Below are 23664 nucleotides of genomic sequence, written 5' to 3' on the forward strand. Positions count from 1 at the left end.
GATGGGAAGGGTGTGAGTAATAAATCATCGTCATCATTGTAACAGGATGAGTTACAGCGCTCAATGCTGAGTTCTTCCTTACAGAAGAAAGTGTACACACTTCAGTTGACTTGGCATTCGGTGTGCTCCAACCACTGGTTTGGGAGACACACATATGGCCTTAGTCACAATCTATCCCATTATTTAAGAAATACAGCATTTTGATGTGCCCCCTGAGCAGCTTCAATATACATTGAGGAAAAAAGAAGGAGCTAGATGCGTTTCAACGCAGTAATGTGTACATGACCAAAGAACCAAGCTACCCAGGGCTTGTGAGATTTGTGAGAGGGTCTCCAAGAGGCACGTTTAGTGATCAATATCATTTGACTACAAATGTGGGTGGCGCTGTGGGTTAAACCACAGAGCCTGGGGTTGCCGATCAGAAGGTCGGCGGTTCGAATCGCCGAGACGGGGTGAGCTCCCGTTGCTGGGTCCCAGCTCCTGCTCACCTAGCAGTTCGAAAGCACATCATAGTGCAAGTAGATAAATAGGTACCACTCTGGCGGGAAGGTAAACGGCGTTTCCGTGCGCTGCTCTGGTTCGCCAGAAGCGGCGTAGTCATGGTGGCCACATGACCCGGAAGCTGTACGCCGGCTCCCTCGGCCAATAAAGCGAGATGAGCGCCACAACCCCAGAGTCGTCCGCGACTGAACCTAATGGTCAGGGGTCCCTTTACCTTTACCTTTAAAAGCCATTACAAATCCAGTTAAAGAACCAGCAAGTCCAATAAGACCTATTAAGAAAGATCCAGAAATAAACAACCATTAACAATAAATAAGATTAATTGATCGTCAGGGGTCCCTTTACCTATCATTTGATTACATGTATAGCAAATGTCAGCTTTCTGCTCATTGTTCAAGTACTTCTCAATGTGCATGTTAATATTGGTCATATTAGTGAGGGGACGAGTCAGTCGGTGAAGTCCAAAAAACCGTTATCTTCAAAATAAGTGAATACATAAACAACATTTACAAATAAGAGATGCTTCGCTTTGAACACTTAAATCTGACCAGTTTTAAACCTTGTTTCCGGCGTTCCGACCGGGTCCTCCTTCCACATTTCTCAAAGGACCTCTGCAGAATAACGAATCCTCTCTCTGGTTCTGTGTCCACCCCCCTTTTGTTCCTTGGGCCACCACTGTTGTGGATAAGTCTGCTCCCATCTTTGATAAGCTTGTGATTTGAGGGGGTGGGTTTTTTTTATTTTAAGTTCCCACAGCTGTGAGTAGTGTGAAACGACCCTTTGTCGTTTTGCAGATCCACCCTTTAAATAGTTTCATATCTAAGGTTCATGTACACAGATTCGTCATGTTAGGTGTGGACGGAACAACTTTCGCTAACGCTGGTGTTTCACGTCAGCCCTGCCAAGCCTTCACAGAAATCTGGAACCTGAAGGAGCTGATAAATCATGCAAGGGCACTGAGAGCTAAAACAATATCCCCTTTGAAAAAATACTGTATATAGTTCTTATATAGGTCCTGCTCCCAGTATCTGGGAAGCCGAAGATTTTTCTTTTTCTTTTTAGTGGGGGGCTCAGGTGAGGCAACACCTGTAACCACCTAGGGCAGCGGTCAGCAACCTTTTTCAGCCATGGCCCAGTCCACCGTCCCTCAGACCATTCCTATGCCTTACAAATAATCCAGAGATGCATTTTAAATAATTCCTATGCCCCACAAATAATCCAGAGATGCATTTTAAATAAAAGCACACATTCTACTCATGTAAAAACAACAGGCAGGCCCCACAAATAACCCAGAGATGCATTTTCTACTCATGTAGAAACACGCTGATTCCGGGACGGTCCACGGGCCGGATTGAGAAGGCGATGGGGCCTCATCCGGCCCGCGGGCCTTAGGTTGCCTACCCCTGACCTAGGGAGTGTGCAAACAGGAAATTCCCTCTCTTGGGTTGCACTCAAACTCCTTAGGTCCTTTGTGCAAAGTGAAAACGTTTGTGCAGTCGGTAGTCCCTAAAAAACTAATTCAGATTAATAAAACTGGAGCAGCTTTGTCTAGGGCAGACCACCTGCATCTGTAAAAATAACGATTGCAACGTGGTATCTTGTTGATTAGATTGGTTTGTGCCGTTGGAATTTGAAGGCGCTGAGAACCAAAAAACAGCTAAGGCAGTCTGATAAATTGAGAGTTGTTCAGCTGATATCTCATTTTAACAGATTAATCGATTACTGAAACAGTGTGCTAACTTTTGTCTTATGCAAAAAAACTCCTGGCCAGCCTGAATGAAGACGTGTTTTTTTTCATTCGGAGGCGCACTTAACAGCAAAGTTACTTATTAATCCAAGTCTTTTAAGTGACTCGGTAGAAAATGGCCCAATTGTAACGTTTTCAGCAATAAGATAAAACCTACATTAACCTGCAAGAGGGGTGACTCTAAACTGTTGCCGTGACCCGCAGCCTAATTCAAACCCTTGTTTGTAGAACGGCAAATTTAAAACCATTAAAATCGATAAATGGGTAAGTCTTGCCCGAAATCCTTCTCCCATAGTGGCAAGCCTCCCATCAGTCTTAATGGAGCAGAAATTACCTTTATTTTTTTTTAAACTTCTCCGATTTTGGTGGTGGTGACTTTTGTTTGTGGTGTGTGTCATAAGAAGTTACAATCATTATTCTAGGAATGAACAGAGAGGGGACCCTGAACATATATGTTTATAGAAATTCTTATGACATGTGTTAAGTGCTATCTGATTCTCTCATGCTTCTTTCGGCAATTTCAAAACGTGCCTGTATTGAGGCTCTGGTTTTAGGTCCACCTATTTAAAATTGAGTTTTTGATCAACCCACTAGATGTTTAGAATGGAGTTAAGCCTCAATTGTTCCCAGTAGTGAGGTTTTTTTATGATATTCATAAGACAATAAAATAGCAAACAGAATAAGTAGAATACGGAGTCCTATCTTAAAAATAATTCTTAGTCCTTAACACCCACAGAAGATAGTAGCTCCTCCCAGCCTCTTATCCAGGAGATATCCCTGTCCCTCACCCAGGTTCCTCCATCAACCATCTCCCACCCCCATAAGAATATATACAGTCTCTGGGCCTTAATAAAGATTAGCAAGCAGCCCCAGCTGTTTATTGCATTTTTAAAAATAAATGCAAATAGTCTATTTATTTATTTTTGTATCGGACAGAGCAAAGTTTGTAGCTTTGCCTTTTATTTTTTGAAGTATTTTTATTAAGTGCAAATAGTCTATTGTATCCTCAAACTCCGCTATACAGCTGCAAATAAAACGTGTGTTGCAAATTGCATTATACAAATGTGACACTAGATGGCGATGGTGAGCTATGGCAAAGTCGATATATTTTTCAAAACTTTTTTAAAAGCGTTTTCACGTTATATATATATGTGTGTGTGTGTGTGTCTAGATCCCACCCTAGTCAAATTTTCTCTGTCCTGATGGTTCTGAATTTCTTAAACCAAACCAAGGATGATTGCTATTGTGTAATGAGTCGGCTGCCTGGTGTGTTGAAATCTGGATTATTTTATCTCTGCTGCGGAATGAGAAGAAACCGTGAAGCAACTGCTCACAAGTAGGCTCCCCCTTCCCCCTTCCTTTTGATACTGAATTTGTTCATTTGGGTATAAAACCTCTTCACACCTTTGATAATTTGAACTAAATTCACTACATAATAAGACAAAGGCACATCCAGCAGTTGGGGACTTCCTGGGGGGGGGGAGGTGGGGGTTACTAGATTTTGGAAGTCCTGAAAGCATTCCCATTTGTCTGTGCTAAAATTCCTCATCGACCGGCTGCTGGCTTTTCACTTTTGGTCCACTTTTATCTTGTCTGTACTAATGTTTCCGCTGGCTTTTTATCCCCCCCAATTGCCTGTTTCGATTTCGTTATATAGTTGGGTTATATAACTGGATTTCTTTTTTCCTTTAAAAAATACTGAAAATGTTGACATATATAAATCTTTAAAAATATAAATAACAAGGGGGACCTGCAACAAAATGTCTTGGCACGGAATGATCCTGTTTAGGGTGCCAGCCATGCCGGCGTGCCCGTTTCCAGGATATTCCGTTCCATTCCCCCTCCCCACTAGCATTCAATGTTCCAACAGTCAGACAGCTTTCTGTGCCAACTGAGCATGCTCAACTCTAATCGGGGTGTTTGTTTGTTTGTTTGTTTGTCGCCCACCCTTCACTGTAAGCTCCCAGGGCGAGTTCCAGCATTAAAACTAAATTAAAAACAATTGTGAATGTCGCCCTCTCTTAGTTCCTCTCTCCCTAGTTCGGCAGACATTGGGGTCCCCCCAAATCTGTTGCCACCTCTCTTTGGTATATGGATGCAGTCATTTTGGGTACATAAAATGTTCCCACTATTTACAGACTCTTCAAATGTGACAGTTCATCCCCAGTAATCAGACAGACTGCCTCTGACGATGGAGGCTCCATTTCTAGCTACAACTGTTGATAAGCCTTACTCCTTCATGAAATCAGGGTGCCTGAAGTTAACCGATCGGTGTCCTTTCTTCTGACAGGCATTTAAAGCGCATAGATAAATAAAGCTGGGAATTTTAAAATAACTGTACAGTAAGGAAGTGTTCTTAATGTGCCGGTGCTGATTTCACCCAGTGAAACCAAATCTTCCTAGAAAGGGAAAAGATTCTGACCCTGTTTGGAGGCGTGTTGGATTTGTCATTTTGCACATTCGTCTTATACAGATGATCTTTATCAGGGAGAACGGATATGTTAGAGGGGGGCTAGGAGAGAGGATTGGAATCATGCGCCCTGACTCTGCTCCACCGTCCTCCATTCACAGGGCTTTAAGTTTTGCCCTTGCATTACAAAACAGCCACCAGCTTGGACGCCTTCGGAAAGGGCTACAAGCGCAGCAAATGTTTTGGGGACAGGGTTGCCTTGCATGTTTTGCAATGACGTCCCCCTTCCATTTGCATGGAAAACTCCTTTTTGAAGCTCATAGGTGGGTTCCAGAGCAGTTTGCAACAGAGGAGTGCCTCTTCCAGCTTTCCTGGGGCTTGATCTTAAGAGGTGCAATTCTGACACCTAGCCAGGGCCGGATTTAAGTTTGATGAGGCCCACGGCTACTTAAAGTAATGGGGCCCTTGATATGTCCAGCTTGCCCTTTGTCAACAACAAATTGACGCTGGTTTTTTTATGTTGAATATATGCTACACAGTGGTACCTCGGGTTACAAACGCCTTGGGTTACAGACTCCGCTAACCCAGAAATAGTACAGTGGTTCCTCGGGTTACATACACTTCAGGTTACATACTCTGCTAGCTGAGAAATAATGCTTCAGGTTAAGAACTTTGCTTCAGGATAAGAACAGAAATCGTGCTCTGGCGGCGCAGCGGGAGGTCCCATTAACTAAAGTGGTACCTTAGATTGAGAACAGTTTCAGGTTAAGAACGGACCTCCGGAACAAATTAAGTTCATAACCAGAGGTACTACTGTATGGTAATTTATGGACCTAATAGGTATCTAAAGCCATTTGCACATGTTGCAGTGCAACCAGTCCATGCAGAATGTAGGCACCCTATACAGTAGAACCTCGGCTTGCGTTACCCTCGGGTAACGTAAACTTTGGGTTGCAAAAGCAGCAAACCCGGAAGTATTTTTCCGGGTTTCGCTGCTCGCGCATGCACAGAACAGGCGCCTCTGGTTGCGGAAACCTCAGGAGGTACTACTGTACATAGAAATGAGCAAACCAGTGATATTTTAGGGAGCAGGCTAGCAGGCGAAGCCCATTACTTACATCATAGGAGCCTACACAACACGAAACATTGTTGATGTATGTAGGTTTTACTTTATTTGTTTTTTATCTTATATTTTGGAAATGTACATCCAGGTTTTTCTTTCCCCCTTTAATTTTTTTGGGGCCTCCCCCCAAGAGAGTGGGGCCCTCAGCTATAGCTTGTTTAGCTTATACGTAAATCCGGCACTGGACCTAGCTAGTAACTTCCGCCAAGTGTAAGGTTCCAGCTGAAGTATAAGGCCCGGAAATACAGCACCAATTACCCAGTACACGTTGTCTTGTAGATTTCAGCTCCTGGGTGCTTGGACCCGGTGCAAGAAGTGTTGCTAATGGCGACTTGACCCAAACTCAGTCACTCCAAATCCCTAACAGATCACACCGTAAGCGAGGTCTCTCTTGGCAGGGACTCAAATGATCCCGACACCGTCAAGTTTTGCTTGGCCCCCAAGACGTAACTTGGGCTCTTCTTAGTTTTCGCTGGATATTATTGCTCAGTGAGTTTCATCGTCACCCCAAACAGAACTTTTGAGGCGTCAACTTTTCACGCATTCAGTTTGTTTAAAAAAAAGGATTTGCGTTTTATTTGTTTATTACGATTGTATACAGCAGGCTTCCTCAACCTCGGCCCTCCAGGTGTTTTTGGCCTACAACTCCCATGATCCCTAGCTAGCAGGACCACTGTTCAGGGATGATGGGAACTGTAGTCTCAAAACATCTGGAGGGCCAAGGTTGAGGATAGCCTGGTATACAGCCTTTCTGCCAAGACACCCAAGGTGGTTTACAAATTATAAAATACCGAAACAAATAAACCACATGAAATATTGTATGTATCTAGATCTGTATCAGTTAGCTGCTACTTAAGCATTTTTAAATCCACCCCTTTGCTAACCATCCTGCCTTTCTTTAAATGTAAATCTAGGGGCAGACTTTAAACATCATTTTTGTTGTGCAATGCGTGGTCCTTAAGGCACAGTCTGGGGGAAAGGGCCATGGCTCAGGGGCAGGACATGTGCTTTGCATGCAGAAGGTCCCAGATTCAATTCCTGGCATCCCAGGAATGGTATAGGCTAATGCTGCTTCTTAAGTTCTTCTGGCTACTTTTAATACTCTACTGCTTTATTTATGATGTGTCCTATTCTATATTTTGTAGATCGCTTAGTGATCTACGATTGGAGACCATTTACAAATATTGCAAATTATATCCGGAAATGTCCACAAACTCACTGGTAGAGCATCTGCTTTGCAAGAGGTCCTCAGCCACACCTGCAGGTAGACATCCCTGTCTGAAACCCACAGAGAGCTGCTGCCAGTCAGTGCAGGCGACACTGAATTAGATGGGCCTATGCTCTGCCTCGTCATAAGGCAGCTTGTGTGTTTGTTTTTTTCCGTTCTGACTGGCCCTATGCTGGAATAAGCGGACCTCGGATCTGATCTTTGGGAAGCCTGCAAACAGGACCTGAGCGCTACAAGTTATTCTCTGTCATAAAAAAACCATAAGATATTATTATTATTATTATTATTAAAATTATATACTACCCTTCGTGTGTGTGTGTGTGTGTGTGTGTGTGTGTGTCTATAGGACCTGTGGATCCAGAATTGGCCTCCACAGTCACTTACGGACTCACTTTTAAGACCGTGTTCACGGAAGACAATCTTACTCGTCTACGATCGATTGCCAAAGACAGGCATAGTCAAACCCGGCCCTCCAGATGTTTTGGGACTACAACTCCCATCATCCCTAGCTCACAAGACCAGTGGTCAGGGGTGATGGGAGTTGTAGTCCCAAAACATCTGGAGGGCCGAGTTTGACTATGCCTGGCCAAAGAATATATATATATATATATATATATATATATATATATATATCTCCACGCACATATAGTTTGAGCTATCGTTATGCTACCAACGTCGCGACAGAAATCTATCAAATAAATAAAGAGGAGTCATCAAGCGACAAGATTTGAAGAGTGTGAGCAACCACCCGTTGCCGCCCAGGTTTACCAAGGGCCTACAGTATGCCTGCCCTAATTTGCAGTGCTGGGTACATAGCTGTCAAGTTTCGGATTTGAAAATAAGGGATCAGCACCCTCACCCGTCCCGGGGACAGTCTACGGTTCTCAGGGACAGTCCACGCCGCGGTAATCCCCCCAGGCTACAAATAAATTTACACCAGGAAAGAGCTCCCAGGAAAGAGAAATCAGGGCAGAGAAAAGAAAGCACTTATTCACACAGCATACGGTTAACCTCTGGAACTCCCTGCCACAGGGAGCAGCGATGGCCACCAACTTGGATGGCTTTAAAAATGGATTAGGCAAATTCATGCAGGAGGAGAGGACCACTGATGGCTTCTGGCCAGGTTGGCTCTGCTCTGCCTCCAGTTAGGGGCAGCAATGCTTAATCTGAGCACCTGTTGCCGAGAAACATTCGTCTATTTTATCTTCTTCTTTATATATCTGTCTGTCTGTTTGTTATTAGGTATTTATATTCCACCTTTTTCTCCAAGGAGCTCCCTGGTCCCAGTCCTCATTTAATCCCCACAACAGTCCTGCGAGGTAGGCAGGCAGGCAGGCAAGGCTGAGAAATGCAGGGACCCAAGGAGTCTCCGGACTCCAACTCTCCTTCCTGGAAATAAGGGATAGCAGCGGGAAACGGCTTGGAATAAGGGAGTTTCCCGCAAAAAAAGGGAGACTTGACAGCTATGGTTGGGTAAAAAGACTTGCTTGAAAGTACCTTGGAGGGACAGAGCCTCTCGATGGGGATTCTGCAGAGTTGGGGGAAATTGCGGGCAGCATCCCTCTCTTTACTAACCCAGGCTGCGGAACACCCTCCCACCAGATGCCAAAGAAATAAACAACTATCGGACTTTGAGAAGACATCCGAAGGCAGCCCTGTTTAGGGAGGCTTTTAATATCTGATGAATCGTTGTATTTTAATATTCTGCTGGAAGCCACCCAAAGTGGCTGGGGAAACCCAGCCAGAGGGGTGGGGTATAAATTATTATTATTATTATTATTATTATTATTATTATTATTATTATTATGCTGGATGGGGCTGATGTTCTGATAAGAACGCCAGAAGTGCTGGATCAGGCCAATGGCCCATCTAGTCCAGCATCCTGTTCTCACACAGTGGCCAGCCAGATTCCTGTAGGAAACTGCAAGCAGGATCCGAGCACTGCCTCCAGCATAGCCGTCACTGTAGTCCAAAACATCTTGGGGGCACCAGGTTGGAGAAGGCTGCTATAGAGGCCCACCCGGTGCCTGCCTTAATGTCTTTTAAATAATCTATTTATTTTTTTCCGCAGGCTTTTAAAAGACAGCGATTTCCCAGCCTGCGTTATGCTTAACGTTGGGACTGTTTTATTCTCTGACATTTTCCCAGGGTCGCATTAACTGCTGCTTGGCGAAACATTATTATTATTATTATTATTATTATTATTATTATTATTATTATTACTATTTGGCTTTCATTGGTTTTACCTTGATGGTTTCAGTGATGGTTTATATAACATGGTGCTGTTGCAGATGTTAAAATATCGGATAACGTTTCCGTACGTCGCACAGCAAATTGCACTTATCGGGAGACTAGTAGGCAGGGGAAATAAATTAAATAATGACCCTTGGCAACCCATGCGGAAGAGGCAGAGCTTAGCACCCAGCGGAAGCGACGTGGCCCTAATAATATATTTTCCATTGCTTAGGTTATTGTGTGCTCTGATTGCATTGCCTGGTTGGATTCAAGCCAAAGGTCCGTGTAGGCTGCCATTTTGGAGACTTGGTGCCTCTGAGTGACCCAGCGGAAGGCACCCCAAAGATGCTGACTTTCCATTGTTTCTAGTCCTCAAGGAGTGGCTTTTAGCGGTAGGTACCACACGCCTTCCAATTTTAGATCTCATCATGGTAACCACAGTTTTATCTGCCCCTGAGGAGATTAATCTAATCTTTCTGCAAAACTATTGTTAGGAGCGCCTATGACAGCATCCTCTGTTGGGTAGTTCCACAAGTTAAGTACGAGTCACGTGAAGTGTTTCATTTTGTTACCTGCTGCCAATCTTCATGCAGCCCTGAGTTCTAGAGAAACGCACAGATTTATTTATTTTTATCTCAAGTTCCACTGTGTTTCGTGAGGGTTACTCCCAAGCAAGTGTCCGTTGAATTGTGACCGTAGGCTTTTGAAAAAGAGACTTCTGCTTGAGTACATTATGCACAGAATGGTATAATAATAATAATAATAATAATAATAATAATAATAATAATAATAATAATTTATTTATACCCATGTCCATCTGGCTGGGTTTCCCCGGCCACTCTAGGCGGCTCCCAACCGAATATTAAAAACACAATACAGCATTAAACATTAAAAACTTCCCTAAACAGGGCTGCCTTCAGATGTCTTTTAAAAGTAAGATAGTTGTTTATTTCCTTGACACCTGAAGGGAGGGTGTTCCACAAGGTGGGTGCCGCTACCGAGAAGGCCCTGTAACCTCACTTCTTGCAGCGAGGGAACTGCCAGAAGGCCCTCGGACCTCGATCTCAGTACCCGGGGCTGAACAATGGGGGTGGAGATGCTCCTTCACGTATACTAGGCCGAGGCCGTTTAGGGCTTTAAAGGTCATCACCAAATCTTTGAACTGTGCTCGGAAACATACTAGGAGACAATGTAGGTTTTTCAGGACCGGTGTTATATGTTCTTGGCGGCTGCTCCCAGTCCCCACCCAGTCTAGCTGCCAGAGTGAATGTTTTTTGGAGCAATCCTGGCCACCCGTGCATTGCTGAGAGAGCATAAGGAACTAAGTGGGCCGCGTACCAGCAGTGGACAGGGGAGAAAGCAAAAAAAGGCACATTCATGCGACAGAGGTCTATGCACTGATTTTACTCCCAAACACAGGATTGTATATATTTTAGAGGTGGGGGACGGACACAGGTCTTGTCCCTGCCTAGAATTAACAACAGGAAGCAGCTATACCACAAAGTGCATGGGCAACAGAGCTCAGGAACTGAAGTGCTGGCAAGCTCCTGCTAAGCCCAAACCGTAGGACCTATTGGCATTGGGGGAAAAAACCCAGCCAGTCCCTCCATAAGGCCACCTTGTGCCTTCTTTGGGGGCGGGGGGGGGGAATTAAAGCTCAGCAGTATAGATCGCATGCTTTGTATGGCTCCATCACCAGCATCTGGGGAAAACTGCTTCCCGAGACCCTGGAAAGCTGATGTCCGTCAGTGCAGAGTAGGCAATATGCAGCCATTTTAGAAACTTGCGCTGCGACCGAACCAACACCCGGTCATAGGCAGGAGGCTGAGAAGCAAAGTGTTGGGGTTATAATCTTCTTTGCTCAGTAATTAAATTTAATTAAAAACGAAAGAAATATGACGCCAGGTTTTCTTGGTCCCCCCCCCTTCCCACCTCCAAGACCCTGCAGTCGAAGTTTTAATTTGTATTGCCGCAACAGTAGGGAGGTGAGGGAGGAAGCACGAAATATGGAATCGGCGGCAAAGTTTTCCAACCACGGCTTGGAGATAGGCATTAGAAAGAGCTTGCAGCGGCAGGAGAAATCCGCTCTCTCTTTTTGGATACGGGACCAAGACAATATTGGTACACGCTGCGTAGGCTTAAGAGAAAGCTGGCAAACAGGGTTTTTTGAAAGACCCAAGCTCCCGTTTTTGTGTAATGTCTTGGAATGTAAATTAGTAAGGTGGCATGGGCCCTGAGGTGCTGCGGTCGACCTGGTTGGAGGCTTCCTTTAGAAAACTTTACAGACTGTACCAATAAAACGACGGCCATAAAAATGGCGGGGTAAACACCCATGGGCGTTGGAGACGTCATTTGGCCCATAATCAGAGGTTGTAAATAAACGGTTGGATGCCAGGTGTTAGTGTGGAACAGAGCTGGGTGACCCATGGCTTCCGTGCCCTTCCAGTGGCACCTGGGGTAGAGCCATGGTGACTCCGTGGGGCAGACCCACACATGCCTTGCATGCAAAAGGCTCAATCCCCAACACTGAAATAAATATAATTAAGAACTCTGGCCAGAAGTTTCAACCAAAAAGATGCGTTTACTCGTAAGTAAATACAAATATAGTATCAATCCTGTTAAGAATTATACAGTCTTAAATGAAGAAATAGTTTCACATTGAAAAATCCCTTGAAAGTCTTTTAGAAGTTGATGTAAGGGCTTCTACGATGCGGTTCGGGAAACGCATAGAAAACACAGGAAAACCTTTCTCTAAGACGCTACATCTTCTTAAGAATCAAAGAAATAGAAACCATGTATCTTATACACTTCTCTCAAAAAAAAAAACAAGCTGAGGAAGGCATCTACGCCGAAACGGGGCCCTGTCCTGGTCTCCCTGGTCTCCAGTTGTCTCATTATACAACTGACACGCATTGTAGAAGCCCTTACATCAACTTCTAAAAGACTTTCAAGGGATTTTTCAATGTGAAACTATTTCTTCATTTAAGAATGTAATTCTTAACAGGATTGATACTATATTTGTATTTACTTACGAGCAATCTTTTTGGTTGAAACTTCTGGCCAGAGTTCTTAATTATATTTATTTCAATCCCCAACACGGCATCTCTGGGTAGGATTCCCTTTCCCAAACCTTGGAGTGGCACAGCCAGTCCTTTGAGCTGGACACAGGCCCATGGGGTTGACCAGATATAACGCAGCAAGCTTTTGTTTCAATTTGACTGGCCGTGGCTAGGCCAGAACTCTGGAATAATTGGGCCTGATCTAGGAAGGCAATTCTTAACGTTCCTAGGAACCAGAGAAGAACCTCCTGGGTCAAGCTGGTGGCCCAGAATACTGTTCTCACGGTGACCCAGCCAGATCCCATGAGCAGGACCTGGGTGCGACCCTCTTGGGATTACCAGAAACTGGCATTATTCGGGAGTTTTACTGCCCCCAACAGTGGAAGTGGAATGTACAGTAGCCACTAGTAGCTCCATGGATAATCTTACGCTCCATGGATTTGGCTAATCCTGTTTTAGAACCATCCAATCTGGTGGCCACCACTACCTCTTCTGAGAGTGAATTCTACATGTTACTGAATTCTGCAAGGTTGGACTGCTGAACTAAATTGTACCGTCTGCTATTTCCCCTTCATTTTAAGTTGCCAACAGGTAGGATACGCCATCTCCGCTTGCCTAGTAGGGATTCCCGGGACGGTTCCTTATAACAACAGGAGTTTTGAGCTGCATATTCTGATAAAGGAAGTCTGTAGCCCAACACACTGGAAGCACACAAGACAGTTTCCAAGATCGCAGTATGGCCGAGTCTCACAACTAACATTATATCTCATGCATGTCCTAAATAGAACTGTCACAGTTGCTTTTTTTAACCCTAGACCTTAAAAAAGAGGCATCTATTCCCAACTTATTCCCAAGGTATTCCCAAGTTTTGGGGTGTTTTTTTTTGCGCTGTTTGGCACCTACCTCCGTGGGTTCGTTGTAGTATGAAGTCCATTCGGAAATGTCGTGCGATTCCATCTTGACAGAGCCCAGCATTCCAAAATCCCAGTAAGAAAGGGGGGAAAGGGGAATATTGCGAGCGCACGCTTACTAATTTTTTTTTATATTAAAAAAATCCTGGAGTTGCTTTCTTTGCGCGGTTTAGTTACTACTATTCTTTGTCTTCTAAAAAAAAATGAAAAATAAAAAAATTGAAAATGTGTTCTTTCTGAAATCCACCCACCAAAGAGAGCGGCGACTGAGTCTGGTGCCGAATTAACTGTCCACCTCCTTTCGCCTCCCCTGTGCAAATGCACAACGGCACTTTGGGAGCAGAGTTAAAGGAATCAACAGGCTTCCATGGCGTAGGGCAAAGTGAGACGAGCCGTCCAATATTGGAGCATCGAGCCCGTTGCCTCCTCCCGCGGGATGTTTCCGTGACACGCTTGCTGACCGCTGCCGTGTGGACCTGAACTGCTGCTGCCTGCCCTCAGCTTGTCTCCAAGAAGATGAAGGGCTGTCCCTCTGGACAGAACCAAGTCTTTATAAAGCCAGGCATTTGCTCCCAGTACTCCACCCGCTGGATGGCAATCAGAGTGCTGTTACCTGAGGTTTATCCCAGCCGGCCGGGCCAGGTTACCTCTGCCACCTTGTGGAAGAGAGGAGTTTGGCAAGGAAAGTGGCCACCAAGTGGGTATCACACAGCAGAGGCTCCTGTGGGTTTAAACTACACTCAGGCTGCATGAGTGCTCACTAGAAGGACAGATCCTGAAGTAGAGGCTCCAGTAGGCCACCTCATGAGAAGAGAAGACTCCCTGGAAAAGACCCTGATGTTGGGAAAGATGGAGGGCACAAGGAGAAGGGGACGACGGAGGATGAGATGGTTGGACAGTGTTCTCGAAGCGACTGACATGAGTTTGGCCAAACTGCGAGAGGCAGTGAAGGATAGGTGTGCCTGGCGTGCTCCGGTCCATGGGGTCACGAAGAGTCGGACACGACTGAACGACTGACCAACAACAACAACAACAGGCTGCATGGACAGGGGTGGCTGAGACACAGTTTGCACCCACAGCAGTCAAAAGCAGAGGAAGAACATTTGCAGTTTGTATGCTCTGCTGTTGGCAAGTTAAGAGAGCTCACTGGGTCTCTTAAGAGTCAGATCATTTCCCTGGTCCTGGAGCTGGTATGTTCAAGGGACGTTTTCGTTTTCGTTTTGAGTGGTAAGGGGATTCAGGTTGCCAACTTTAAACTAGGCGTTGCAGCTGTTCCTTAAGCAGTAGCTCTGTGTACGGGGAAAATATTTGCCTCTGTAGCGTGAAGAGCTTCAGTGGCCGATGTTAAAAACACAAGGAGGTTTTCCCGGGATCGGTCGGCAATCCCATAAAAGAGTTTCACCCTCCTTGATTTTTGGGGGAACCACATGTGATTATTTCTCAAGGATAGCTACATTTGTGGCCTTTTCCAACAAGAAAGAAAAGTGGGAGGCATTTTTTAAAAAGCCAGGGTGGCTGCATGAGGAGCTTACAGATGAGCTGGTACTTAAGAAGGGCACGTAGAATCATATAATCATAGAATCATAGAGTTGGAAGAGACCCCAAGGGCCATCCAGTCCAACCCCCTGCCAAGCAGGAAACACCACCAAAGCATTCCTGACAGATGGCTGTCAAGCCTCCGCTTAAAGACCTCCAAAGAAGGAGACTCCACCACACTCCTTGGCAGCAAATTCCACTGCCGAACAGCTCTCACTGTCAGGAAGTTCTTCCTAATGTTTAGGTGGAATCTTCTTTCTTGTAGTTTGAATCCATTGCCCCGTGTCCGCTTCTCTGGAGCAGCAGAAAACAACCTTTCTCCCTCCTCTATATGACATCCTTTGATATATTTGAACATGGCTATCATATCACCCCTTAACCTTCTCTTCTCCAGGCTAAACATACCCAGCTCCCTAAGCCGTTCCTCATAAGGCATCGTTTCCAGGCCTTTGACCATTTTGGTTGCCCTCTTCTGGACACGTTCCAGCTTGTCAGTATCCTTCTTGAACTGTGGTGCCCAGAACTGGACACAGTATTCCAGGTGAGGTCTGACCAGAGCAGAATATAGTGGTACTATTACCTCCCTTGATCTAGACGCTATACTCCTAAGAAATGGAAGAAAGGGGAAATGACAAAGGAAGAGTACACATGAGTGGCCTACAGTTGCAGGGAGAAGGTCAGACAGGCCAAAGCTCAGAATGAGCTCAGGCTTGTTAAGAGAGGTTGGAAATAAGGTTTATTTGGCTCCGTTCAAAGCAAGAAGGAGATCAAGCAAGCAGTAGGTCCTCTGCGGAGAAGAAGGAGAATTGCTATTAAGTGATAAAGAGAAGGCGGAATTACTCAACACCTACTTTCCCTCTCCCTCCACTCAAAAGGAAATCATTTCCCTCCCTGGTGATGACAGAATAAATAATGCAGGGAGGGAGCTGCAGGCCAAGACTGTTGGGAACTGAACCTGGGAGCTTCCGCATACAAAGCCATCGCTCTGCCACTGAGCTACAGTCCTGCCGCACTCCCAGCTCACTCGGGTACCCTTTACTATGAAGGAAGGGACACATTATGTAGGGTATACAAGTAGGATAGGGACGCGGGTGGCGCTGTGGGTTAAACCACAGAGCCTAGGGCTTGCCGATCAGAAGGTCGGCGGTTCGAATCCCCGCGACGGGGTGAGCTCCCGTTGCTCAGTCCCTGCTCCTGCCCACCTAGCAGTTCGAAAGCACGTCAAAGTGCAAGTAGATAAATAGGTACCGCTCCGGCGGGAAGGTAAACGGCGTTTCCGTGCACTGCTCTGGTTCGCCAGAAGCGGCTTAGTCATGCCGGCCACGTGACCCGGAAGTTATACACCGGCTCCCTCGGCCAATAAAGCAAGATGAGAGCTGCAACCACAGAGTCGTCCGCAACTGGACCTGATGGTCAGGGGTCCCTTTACCTTTACTTTTACAAGTAGGATAGCTGCACAGGGTTCAGGAGACAAGCAGGCCGTGTGTCTGGTCGGGGTGCTACTGGGCAAGGGCTAGGCTGACCTGTCAGGCAATGGATGTGTGTTTGTGTGGAGGGAGGAGTCAGTCATGACTCCCGTATCCAGCAGCAAGCTGGACACAGAGGCTGCAGGGACACCCGACTGATTGAGCTGGTGGACCTGTTGCATTTATCTCTCAGCTTTCTTCCACGGAGCGTAACATGCCGTCCGTAGTTCTTGTCTTCCCCCATGTTATCCTCACAACAATCCTGTGAGGGAGCTTAGGCTGAGAGTGAGTGTGGTAGAATCATAGAATCATAGAGTTGGAAGAGACCACAAGGGCCATCCAGTCCAACCCCCTGCCAAGCAGGAAACACCATCAAAGCATTCCTGACAGATGGCTGTCAAGTCTCCGCTTAAAGACCTCCAAAGAAGGAGACTCCACCACACTCCTTGGCAGCAAATTCCACTGCCGAACAGCTCTCACTGTCAGGAAGTTCTTCCTAATGTTTAGGTGGAATCTTCTTTCCTGTAGTTTGAATCCATTGCCCCGTGTCCGCTTCTCTGGAGCAGCAGACAGAGCACTGGGCCAAATGGATCTCCACTGCATCTCCTTCGGTTCTTATGAACATGTCATACTCAGCAGCCCCATATTGGCTGTGAGTCCTGCAAGACCCGCTCCCTGATTTGCTAGCCTCTTCCCACCTGACTGGGGAGGGCAGAGCCCTGACTGGCTGACTGACAGACCAGCGGACTGACTCCAGCTACAAAAGCTGAGGCTGCACAAGGGACTGTTTTGGTTGTGAGTCATAGAAACGTAGACTTGGAGGAGACCACAAGGATCGTCTAGCCCAACTCCCTGCAATGGAAGAATCCTTTGCCAGTTTGGGGCTCAGGATGTCTACAGGCTATTGGGGTGCGATATTGCTTCGGGTTATTTGTTTTGCCAATATGTTAATCTGGAAATGCTAATTTTATTGTTACTGGCACTGAAGTTTGGCATCTTCATTTCTACACCTTATTATGGCTTATGTGGGGAATACTTAATTTTGTTGTGCATGTTTCAAAACATTTTTACGTACTGCTTATGATGTACCCAATTTTTCCGTGTATAAGACTAGGTTTTTTTTTCTTAAAAAGGATGTCAAAAAATAGGGGGCGTCTTATACACAGATAGTGCCGGGGCGTGGACTGGAAATTGGTTGTTGCCCCCCCAAAAGGGGGCGCCTTATAGACGGAAAAGTATGGTATTTTTGTAAGTATTTTTGTGTTGTAGAATCATAGAATCATAGAATTCTAGAATTGGAAGAGACCACAAGGGCCATCCAGTCCAACCCCCTGCCAAGCAGGAAACACCATCAAAGCATTCCTGACAGATGGCTGTCAAGCTTCTGCTTAAAGACCTCCAAAGAAGGAGACTCCACCACACTCCTTGGCAGCAAATTCCACTGCCGAACAGCTCTCACTGTCAGGAAGTTCTTCCTAATGTTTAGGTGGAATCTTCTTTCTTGTAGTTTGAATCCATTGCCCCGTGTCCGCTTCTCTGGAGCAGCAGAAAACAACCTTTCACCCTCCTCTATATGACATCCTTTTATATATTTGAACATGGCTATCATATCACCCCTTAACCTTCTCTTCTCCAGGCTAAACATACCCAGCTCCCTTAGCCGTTCCTCATAAGGCATTGTTTCCAGGCCGTTGACCATTTCGGTTGCCCTCTTTTGGACACGTTCCAGCTTGTGGTGTCGTGGTTTCCAAATGGTGTGTCGCGACACATCAGTGTGTTGTGGGTGTGTTGCGTGAACGCTCCCCATGCTCCTCCCAGGGCTGGAAAGGGGTTAGTTTAACCTCAGATTTGCTGGTAAAACTGAGTTAATGTGTCGTGAAATGGGTGCATGTCTAAAAAGTGTGCCACCAACCTGAAAAGGTTGGAAAGCTCTGGGTTAGAGTGTCAGACTAGGACCTGGGAAATGATGTCCAAAAGATCAAGGGGGATATGCAGCTTCAAGTCCACATGTGCGGAGCAGCCCAGTTTCCCACTGAAAACACCCCAAAAAGTATCGATAGCCTTATGTCCATCGACAACAAAAACTGATCTTGAAAATGCAACACCAAGCATTTGGGGAAATTCCGGCTCATCATGACTTGGGCCCTAGGCTTGCATTGACACCTCAGGCCACTTCTCTCTTACCCCTTAAAACCCAGGCAGCTCAGAACTCATATTTCAGCCTTCACCCGAACTAGACATCTGTTCAACGACCATACAAAGTGAGCCATTGGTCCAAATAGGCTGGTATTGTCTACTGTGACTGCTGGTAGCTCCAAGAGGTCACAACTGGAGGCCTTTTCCTGGTATGATAACTGAAATAGTTTAAATGGGGGTGGCGCTTGGGTTCTTTTGGATGTGAAAGCTTTGGCTCCCTCTGAAGATTCCAGAGTCTGAATTGTGTGCAAATCTGCATTTCCTTGTATTAATCTCTTTGTTCCGTTTTCCTTTTCTACTGACCCCCTGTTCTCTCCCACCCCTGTCTAAATTTAGATTGTAAGTTACTTGAGGCACAGATTTCGCTTTTGCTTTTGGTACGGTGTAAGGCTCCATATGACAGAGGATGAGATGGTTAGACAGTGTTCTCAAAGCTACTAACATGAGTTTGGCCAAACTGCGAGAGGCAGTGAAGGATAGGCGTGCCTGGCGTGCTCTGGTCCATGGGGTCACGAAGAGTCGGACACGACTGAACGACTGAACAACAACAACAACAACAAGGCTCCATATACACCCATGAAACTGGCTGGTTAGTTAACAGTATGCGAAATTCTGCTTTAGTCCCTTTGTTCATTCAACTTAAAAAAAAAATTGTTGTTGTTTTTATTAAAGATTTTCTTGGGTTACAAAAGTACATACATCATTTCGATTTTCAGATCATGAAGACCTTCCTGCAGATCAGCTGTGATTGATGTGAGATTTTAATGTCTCACATTACAGCCATTGTTATCTGTGATTGTTGCTGTCCGTATTATCATGGAGGAGCTGTATGATGTTCACAGGAGGTTGCAGCATAAGGTTGGGGGAAAAGAGAGGATTCAACTTCCTTTTTCTTCTTAAAGTGGATGAGCACTTTAATCTACTTTAAATATTCAAATCAGTTCTGGTATGCATGTGTTAATTGGCTTATCCCGTGCCAGAATATCTGTGTTATCATCAACTTCCTTTTTTTGTGTGAATGGCAGTCCTCCAGGACGGGATTATCACCATACCACTTTTCTGCATTTCACTTCCTCCTGATTTCCTAACAACAACAACAACAACAACAACAACAACAACAATTTATTATTTATACCCCGCCCATCTGGCTGGGTTTCCCCAGGCACTCTGGGCGGCTCCCAACAGAACATTAAAATGCAATAATCTATTAAACATTAAAAGCTTCCCTGAACAGGGCTGCCTTCAGATGTCTTCTAAATGTCTGGTAGTTTTTTATCTCTTTGAAATCTGGTGGGAGGGTGTTCCACAGGGCAGTGTCCGGGCAGAACGATGGGGGTGGAGACGCTCCTTCAGTGGCGGGATAACACAAGAACATAAGAATTTGTCTTGCTGGATCAGGCCTGTGACCCATCTAACCCAGCATCCTGTTCTCATAGTGGCCAACCAAATGTCTGTAGGAAACCAGCAAGCAGGATTTGAGCACAGGAGCGACTCTTCCCCTCCTGCGGTTTCCAGCACCTGGCATTCAAAAGCACTGCTGCCCTCCGTCTGCAGAGACTGAGCATCGTCACTCATTGGGGTTCGAAGCCACCCATAGCCCTCTCCTCCATGAATCTGTCTGGTCCTGTTTTAAAACCAAGGACACTCAGGTCTGGTTTTCCTGTGTGCATGACTGAGATGCAGCTCATTTTTAGCCTTTTTGTCTCAGTAGCCTGTAGTGCCTTCCATCAGCTTCGGCTGGTGGCCCAGCTATAATAATAATAATAATAATAATAATAATAATAATAATAGTTTCTTATTTATACACTGCCCATCTGGCTGGGTTTCCCCAGCCACTCTGGGCGGCTTCCAACAGAACATTAAAATGCAATAATCTATTAAACATTAAAAGCTTCCCTAAACAGGGCTGCCTTCAGATGTCTTCTAAATGTCTGGTAGTTGGTTTTCTTTTTGAAATCTGGTGGGAGGGCGTTCCACAGGGCGGGTGCCACCACTGAGAAGGCCCTCTGCCTGGTTCCCTGTAACTTGGCTTCTCGCAGCGAGGGAAGCGCCAGAAGGCCCTTGGAGCTGGACCTCAGATGGGGGTGAAGACGCTCCTTCAGGTATACTGGGCCTTTGAGGGCTTTCAAGGTCAGCACCAGCTCTTTGAATTGTGCTCGGAAACGTACCAGGAGCCAAGGTAGGTCTTTCAAGACCGGTGTTATGTGGTCTCGGCGGCCGCTCCCAGTCACCAGTCTAGTCACCGGAGGAGGAGTATAGAGGCCACCAACGCAAAAACCATCACACATGGCAAATTGCTTATTTCCCCACCTCCCACAAAAAGGAGCTACTGAGCTTCCACACTCATTATGATCGTGGGTAATAGGCTGTTTTTAAAGTGTGTTTTCATGATGTCACGTGGACAGCTTGCAAAAACTTGGCACATGTAAACAGCACCATAAACCTGAACCTGGAAGCGTCGGCAATGCATCTGATGAAGTTCACAAAAGCTCCCTCCGTAACACTGGCCTGCGAGCGCTCCAACTGGAGAACAGCCTTTACCAAGGGTGTCATGGACTTTGAAGACATTCGGACTCAGGATGAAAGGGAGAAAAGTGCTAAGAGGAAGGCATGCTTGGCAAACCTTCACCATTATCAACTCCCGCCCAGAAACCAATGTCCCCACTGTGGAAGGACGTGTGGATCCAGAATTGGCCTCCACAGTCACTTAAAGACTCATTGTTAAAACCGTGTTTATGGAAGACAGTCTTACTTGGCTACGAAGAAGTTCATCTTCCAAGTGCCACACAACTGTTGGGTCCACTCTGCGCTATACGTTTGAAGTCCATTTGTCCCGGGTGCTTGAGTTGAGATTCCTGCACTGCAGGACCTCTTGGGTCCTCCAGCTGTTTTCGTACTACAATTCCCATCGTCCCTGACCACTGGTCTTGCTAGCTAGGAATGACACGAGCTGTAGTCTAAAAACACACAGAGACCCAAGTTTGGGAAACACTGGACCAGATGACCCTTGGGGTCCTTCCGACTTCACAATCCTACGATTCTATGAAATCACCATTAAGCCATGGCTTAACAGACAGGTCTCTGCCTTGAGGAACAGCCATGGCTTAAACCAGGCATAGGCAAACTCCGGCCCTCCAAATGTTTTGGGACTACAACTCCCATCATTCCTGACCACTGGTCCTGTTAGCTAGGGATGATGGGAGTTGTAGCCCCAAACATCTGGAGGGCCGGAGTTTGCCTATGGCCTGGCTTAAACAATCACCCTTAACCAACTACAGCTCCCAGGATCCTTTGGGAGAAGCCACGACTGCTTAAAGTGGTATGATACTGCTTTAAAGTCTTTAGTGCAGACGCTTTGGATTATTATTTTTTAGCAGAACGCCCTGCCAACACACACATTGAGTGCAATAACCAATAACGGTTGTAGTAGTAAATGGGAAAAAAAAGATAATCAAGTTTATTGACAGAGACGAGTAAAAGAAATACAAATAAAAAAACAAATTTTAACATTCTCTCTTCCCCCTCCCCGCGGTATTTAATGTGGGAATCCAAACTGCCCCTGTCCTCTCTGCTTCTCTGCCCGCCCACCCCCCCCCACACAAAAAAAATCATGATTGCAACACAAATACAAGGTTGGCAGAACCATCTGCCCGTGAGTGAAACCGATATAAAACCAGTTAGCTCCACTGCACCTTTTGTCATATCCCGGTGGGTGCTAGCCAACCCTCCCAAGAAAACTCACTGATGTAGGACCACCTTTCTCCTTCCACCCCCAAAATGCCTCCATTCAGAGCAGGTAATAACCTGCTCAGGAGAATACTGCCCAGTCTCTGCAATGTTATAATCTTGGTTGGCGCTAGGAATTAAAATGCAAACAGGTGGTGTGTCGCTCTGTCACTTTGCCATTTGCCAATTCAGGGATCTCTCCTGAGTGGCCTTTAAAAACAAAATGCTCTTTTTTATTTTTGGTGTGCATGCTTAAAATCTTTTGGTATGAAAAAATACCCTCCGCCCCCTCCAACGACAACAAAAATCTACACGAGGCACTTCCATTTCCATATCTCCCAATCATCCCCAAATTTTCTAGACCACCTCCCCACACCCTGCCACACACACACCCCCAGATATGATTCCCACACAGCTTTCCTGCCTCCCACCTGCCCACCCCCTTCCTGCCCAGAATGAGACAGTGTCCAAACTGGCTAGTTACAGAAATCTGGGACTCTTATGTAAAACTGCGCAGATTTAGAAACTGTCCTTATATACACAATATGTCTGGGGAGGAGTCGGGGTGGGGCGCTGGAAGAAACGGATGAGCTGGCGGAGAGACCCGTGGGTGGGATGGGGTGAAACTGGGGGCACGGCACCCAGGATTAAAAGACGCCCACAAAGAAGTCAGGGTTGCAAGGCTGTTTGGTCCGGGAGCGAGAGGAAACAACAGACAATCCACGGGGCGGGGGGGGGTGTTGTTTCAGTGGAGATCTGGTGTGTATGTGTGTGTGTGTTGGCTGGGACACTTGGACTTCTACGAACTCATCTTTATACCTATCCAGGCGTGAGCTAAAGACCCTGATTTGGGGCTTGATTCCGGAGGGCGCAGTATTGCCTACACGGACTGGCAGTGCCCCTTCAGAGTTTCAGGCAGGAGGACTCTCAAGCCTACCTGCAGATGCTACCAGGGATTGAAGTGAGGACATTCTGCATGCAAAAGAATGGCTGTTATCCATGCAAACGAAATGCCCCCTCCGTGTTTCACAAACAGCCTATCTCTCGCCTTCATGCCCTGCTTCTGAATTTCCCAGAAGCCTCTAGCTGGACCCTTTGAGCTCAAGGTGCTAGAATAAGTGGACCACTGGCCTGAGAGTCTGGTGGCAGGGCAATTCCTAAGTGCTCCAGCAATAATCGGGCAGCACAGATTCGCTCGTAAGGCGGGAGACGGAGCATGCGCCCACTAGGCTCATGCCCAGCTCCCATGCCACCTCCTCAGCTGGTAACCACACAACCTTGCCACGTGCCTGAAAACCGGGTTCAGCCCTTTGCGGTTTGGCCGCTCAGAGTCCTGCCTTCCCAAACTGTCCTGAACTCACACTCGCCTCCTGGCGGCTGGGGAAGTCCCTGAAAAACATTAACAATGAGATCCCAACCGCCGTGCGATTTCCCCCACCCCTTTTTGCAGACACCCCGACTCCGACGCTGCCATATTCTCCCCACCCCACCCCCGTTTAAAGAGACCCCCTCCCCTCCCCGCAAAT

At 46.2% G+C, this 23664-nt stretch overlaps 1 protein-coding gene across 1 annotated transcript in view; it reads right to left on the minus strand.

Moving 5' to 3' along the window:
• The window catches only part of FOXA3 (forkhead box A3), a 32622-nt gene extending 19294 nt beyond the window's left edge, over positions 1–13328 (minus strand). The window contains exon 1 of the mRNA XM_033158445.1: positions 13207–13328. Coding sequence (XP_033014336.1) covers positions 13207–13278 — 72 coding nt within the window. The 5' untranslated portion in view covers positions 13279–13328. The remainder of the gene's footprint in view (positions 1–13206) is intronic.
• Positions 13329–23664: the final 10336 nt, after the last annotated feature.

This window comes from Lacerta agilis, chromosome 8 (genome assembly GCF_009819535.1).
Source record: "Lacerta agilis isolate rLacAgi1 chromosome 8, rLacAgi1.pri, whole genome shotgun sequence".
NCBI classification, from domain to species: Eukaryota; Metazoa; Chordata; class Lepidosauria; order Squamata; family Lacertidae; genus Lacerta; species Lacerta agilis.